This window comes from Pelophylax lessonae (assembly GCF_965119305.1).
Source record: "Pelophylax lessonae genome assembly, chromosome: 1".
In the NCBI taxonomy this organism is placed as follows: Eukaryota; Metazoa; Chordata; class Amphibia; order Anura; family Ranidae; genus Pelophylax; species Pelophylax lessonae.
Genome location: NC_138768.1, coordinates 289,200,773 through 289,206,199, shown reverse-complemented (window position 1 = coordinate 289,206,199; position 5,427 = coordinate 289,200,773). Strand labels below are relative to the sequence as shown.

The following is a 5,427-nucleotide window of genomic DNA, read 5'->3' as shown; positions in this document are numbered from 1 at the left end:
GTGACGTACCAATACGTCACTTTGCCCAGGGGGGGCTGACCGACGCAGTATATGTACTTGCGGCGGTCGGCAAGTGGTTAAGAGCCTGTCACAGTCTCCTGTCATGCAAATTGGATACGGGGAAGCCCGAATCCAACTCGCATCAGTGTGAACCCAGCCTAAATTATGTGATTCTTATAATTTACTTTAGCTATTTTGATTACATTCTTGAATTTCTTATTACATTCCTTATAACCCATTAGTTCCTAAATCTGTCACTTACATTTTGTATTTTTTGAAGATTGTTTTTTTCACCTTAGTTTGTTTTTTAATACAAGATTTGAGCTAAGTAGATTTAATTTTATTTGCTTGTTACCCAGTGGAATGCATGGCAGATGCTAATTTTTAACATATCCTTGAAACACTCCCACTTCTCTTCTATGTTCTTTGTTAAGAGAATTTGGTCCCTATTAGTATCACATAATAAGGACTGCAAATCTATTTCCTGTTATTCACATCAAACTGAATTACACTGTGCTCATTATTGCCTACGTTTTCCCTAAATTGCACTTCTGAAATGAGCTCTGCTTTATACAAATGACCGGCTCTAACAGAGCATTTTTTCTAGTTGGAGCTTCTATCATTTGAATCATAAGATGTCTCCCATAATAATATTACCCTGTTCAATTCTGTCTGTGAAAGGAGATTGCTTCTTAATCTTAGACAGCTTGTAACACATTCCTATAATTGTTTTGTTATTTGTAGCACTCATATGCAGCTCCGGCCACATTACTCTGCTCCATCACCACATTCGTTCCTGATATCTTCTCCCATGCTCACTTTCAAATTGCTCTTGATATAGAGGCATATCCCTCTACCTCTTCTATCAATCCAGTTTTCTGAAATTCTCACAAAGTCAAAATCCTCCCCAAATTGCCAAAGTTGCAGTTCAATATTTGCTTGACCTCTAGTATTTGTGTGCATACCTCTAAATTTTGTTTTATCACATAGTTTATTTTATTTTCTTTCTTTTGTATTGCAATTTATTATTGCATTGGTTTCCCCACTGTCTGGATTATGCCCCATTTCCCTCCCCAATCCACCCACCTCTATATCCTGTACCTGTATTGGTTCTTGCACATAACATGTTAAATTCAGGTTTCTTACCCAGATTCTGTTTCAAAAGCTTAATTAACTTTCTAGACCTATTCCCCCACCAGAGCTGCACTCTCACTATTAAGCTTTAGTCCATCCCTGTTGTAGAGCCAACAGCCAACCAAAAAGTGAGACCAGTTAGTTCTCCATAAACCCAAACCCCTTCTACTTACACCACTTTCTCAGCCACCTATTCAACTTACTTAAAATTATTGTAAATGATCACCTTGTAAAACAACCCATTCAGTTTAAAATAGAAATGAAATGCAAGGCATTTTTTTATAGATATATAAACCATTATAAATACATTTTCCCTTTTTTTTAAGTGATCACATTTCATCTGTTCTCAGATGCATAAGAGCTAAGGGGAGGAGAAGCAGCAGCACACTGAGCTTCCCAGTGAATGGCTATGCTACGGGGGCATGTCAGGACAAGACTGAGCTAGAGAACTGACCAAGATGTGCTCTTTTGCTTAGTGTGGTCAGTTTATAATAGGAAAGCAGAGGAGCTGGCAGAACACCAGTGATTTCACATAAAGGAAGCAAAACAAAGAGAACAGAATGCTTTTTTATACAAGTCAATGGTACAGCAGACACAAATCAGGAATATGAAGTTTTGGGGTAACAAACACTTTAACTCATGCCGCTCTCCAGTGGGACATTTTGATGCACCCTCTTCCTCTTATGTTTTCCTTTGTACCAATATCTACCATGGCAACAGCCTCACTAAACAATGTGATCTGCAATACTGTATGGCAAATCCATGCACATGGTAAGCAGCATACCGTTTGTCAATCTCAGTCTTTGGGGTTGATTTACTTAAGGCAAAAATGCTGACCTTTTTCTCCTCTTCAGCGACATACACGATGCTTCTAAAAGGAACTGCACCCACTACTACACCCACATCAAGTACTTCATGATACCAGTCACATCTATCACTCACTCTTACTTCACACACTCCTAGACACACAATATACACAAACGGAAGAAACAGGAGGAAAATAACTCCTACTCAAGTACTGGGATGGGTTCCTCTCACCCCTAAACAAGGGATGAGTGTGAGGGGCAACCTACAGCTTCTCCTCCTGTCTCCACAACCTAGACTCTCCCTACTATTATCAATGCTCAACACATAATGTGCAAATAGCTCCCATACTTGTCTACAACCTCTTCAACCCTCATGGGACAGAGACTGGGACTGATTTCCTCCCTTCCCCTTCCCTGTTCCCCATCCCCTCCCTCCCTCCTTTCCCCTCTTGCTTCACCCCTCATCCCTTTCCCCACAAAAAGATATAATACGATTCCCTCTGGGGCTGGGGGTAGCTATCTGGCACTCTATGTAGTGTGGGATGCAGGCCTCCCTTCCTGAGAGATGCTTCATACAGTGGATTCAACATATACACCCCCAATAAGCCTTGCTGATACATTATCTACTTTTCTCCTCTTGATCTCGGATTATGATGACTTTCCCCATATCCTAGAACTGATTACAAGACCAAGATCAGCTATATAAACCCCATCGACACCTGCCAAACACACCTCTTGGTTCGCCTTCCAAGGCTTAATATAAAACTACTGTTATTCTCAATTGTTTTACCTATCTTCATATGGCATCCACCATGCTTTGATTGTTTCTACTCATATCCAAGTTATGATACTCCTATTTGGGAACTAAGTTCTGTGCCATTATAAGAATATTTTTTTTGATTTTGATTACCTTTGTTACTGCAATTTCATTGTTACTATGAATTTGCTGTATGTTACCTATTTGATTCTCAATAAAGATATTTTGGAAAAAAAAAATGCTGTTCACTTTGCAAGGTAAGTTGCACTTTGAAAGGGAATTTGCCGCAAGCTTAGTGAACATGGCAAATTTTACTTTGCAAATACCCAATCACAAGTTCCTTTGAAAAGTTCAACTTTCTTTGCAAAGTGAACAGTCTATTTGTCTTTTTAAATCGATCCATTTGTGACCGATGACCCTGTCTACCCTCCTATTAAATGAGTATCCAGTACCCAGCAGTATCAGGGACCAGCAAACTCAGTTCTCTCAACAGTTAGTGATCTTTTGCTCTTGACATGTTTTCATGAATAGAGAACATCTAGAGCAGAGATATGCAAACTGTGGCCCTCCAGATGTTACAGAACTACAAGTCCCAGGAGGCATAGCAAGGCTCTGACAGCCACAAGCATGACACCCAAAGGCAGAGGCATGATGGGACTTGTAGTTTTGCAACAGCTGGAGGGCCACAGTTTGCATATCCCTGATTTAGAGTGTCAGGAGCAAAAGTACTTCAGTCTACCACCAACTTAGCTAATAGAATATGCAATGTAGCCACTTAAAGAAAACAATGTTTGGAATATAGGATTCAAATGGAAGTGTTACATATATTGCTAATAGGTGCTGGATGAGGACAAATATGTGTTAAGGGTGCTATAGTGACTACATTTTGAAGTTGTTCTCTTTTACTATGTTTACCTTTTTTAAGGGATATTTATAAAAATCTAGTTTTATACTTATGCAAGTTGTATTTACTGTGGTATCCGAAAAAAGCCTGCTATTTTTTTTTCTTTGACAGATTTTGTAGTAGTATTTGGAGTTTGGCACAAAGAAAAGTTGGGATTATTTGTTTCAATAAAGGGTAAAAAATGTGCAGTTTTGTTGATGCTATGACCTTCATTTTTGCTTAAGTAGGCATGTTTCTTTAAAAGTATAACAGTTTTAGTAGTTGTAGATGCAATTAGTTGTAAAAGTAATAACAGATGAATCATAGAAAAACTGAAATTACTTGTATTAACAGGCCAAATTTACTAAAGTGGGAAATGCAATGAACAAACTTATACTCACATTAAACATCCAAGTTTTTTTTTTTTTTTCTTTTTACTAGAAAAGTTTGTTTTTAATTCCCTTTAACATGATTGCATGTTTATGTCTGTTTTTTCCACATGCATGATTTCACTTCACACATTAGTAAAACAGGTCCTCGGGTCTAAAAAGCTTTATGTAATTGCATTAAATAACAAAAATATTTTTTTCAAATATTTTTATTTGATTTATTTTATTTTATTCAAGAATAAAAAACAATGAACAATGGGTCCAGCATTTCAGAATTCATTCTTATTGGGCTATCCAATCCTCCTGAATTTCGAATCTTGCTTTTTTTAGTCATTCTTGTAATGTACCTAATAACTATAGGTGGCAATGTTCTCATTCTCTTTATTACAAAATTTGATTCTGCGCTCAACACGCCAATGTATTTTTTCCTTGGCAATCTATCCTTCTTGGATGTAATATGCACCACTTCTGCAGTTCCTAAAATGTTGTTCAATTTAATTTCCCAGAAAAAAACAATATCATTTAATGGATGTATAATTCAGATGTTTGTTTTCACTGTTGGCATGGATACTGAGTTTCTGCTGCTAACTCTTATGTCTCTTGATCGCTATCTTGCTATATGTAATCCATTAAGGTATAAGAGTATTATGAACAAAAAGTCTTGCATTTGTACTTCACTAATTGTCTGGATATTTGGATTTTCGAGCTCTACTTTTCATTCAATGAGCACTTTATGGTTGTCCTTTTGTGGACCAAAAGAAATCAATCATTTTTTCTGTGAAGTCCCACAAGTTCTAGCACTATCCTGCACAGAAACAACCCTAAACAAACAAGTACTTATAGCTACAGATCTTGTGTTAGGACTAATTTGTATTGTTCTTATTTTTATATCCTATATGTTTATAATTGCTGCTATATTAAATATCCGATCAATGGAAGGAAAAAAGAAAGCATTTTCTACCTGTGCCTCTCACCTCGCTGTTGTGCTTTTATTTTATGGAACATTAATTTTTGCTTACTTTAAACCATCAGACGAATCCTCCAATATGGACAAAGAAATTGCTGTATTTTACACAATTGTCATACCATTGTTGAACCCTATTTTGTACAGTTTAAGAAACAAAGAGGTAAAAGCATCTATTGAAAAGATGATTTTACGAAAAATACTGTTGAGCACTAAATCCAAATCTGCATTATCAATCTAGAAAATTTAAAGTACAGAGCCCTACTATTTAGGTCATAAATGTCTTCTATCTGCTTCTCAGAGCATTCAGCATTACAAAGTAAATCATTTCAATTTTTTTATTATTCATTATTGCTATATTTCCATCAATTCTCCGATTTATGATCCTTATCATCTAATTTTATAGTAGTGCTATGTAAATTGGAATCCCAGAAATTCCATTAGAGTTCCTATTTTTAGGCTTTCTTGCTGTTAGTGGATTGTGACAAACCATT

At 36.6% G+C, this 5,427-nt stretch overlaps 1 protein-coding gene across 1 annotated transcript; it reads left to right on the top strand.

Moving 5' to 3' along the window:
* Positions 1 to 4,217: 4,217 nt before the first annotated feature.
* LOC309544269 (olfactory receptor 5V1-like) lies at positions 4,218 to 5,174 on the top strand (the record flags this gene model as incomplete). Its single annotated transcript, XM_082243170.1, has 1 exon — positions 4,218 to 5,174. One exon carries the CDS (start codon positions 4,218 to 4,220, stop codon positions 5,172 to 5,174), a length of 957 nt encoding a protein of 318 aa, XP_082099296.1.
* Positions 5,175 to 5,427: the final 253 nt, after the last annotated feature.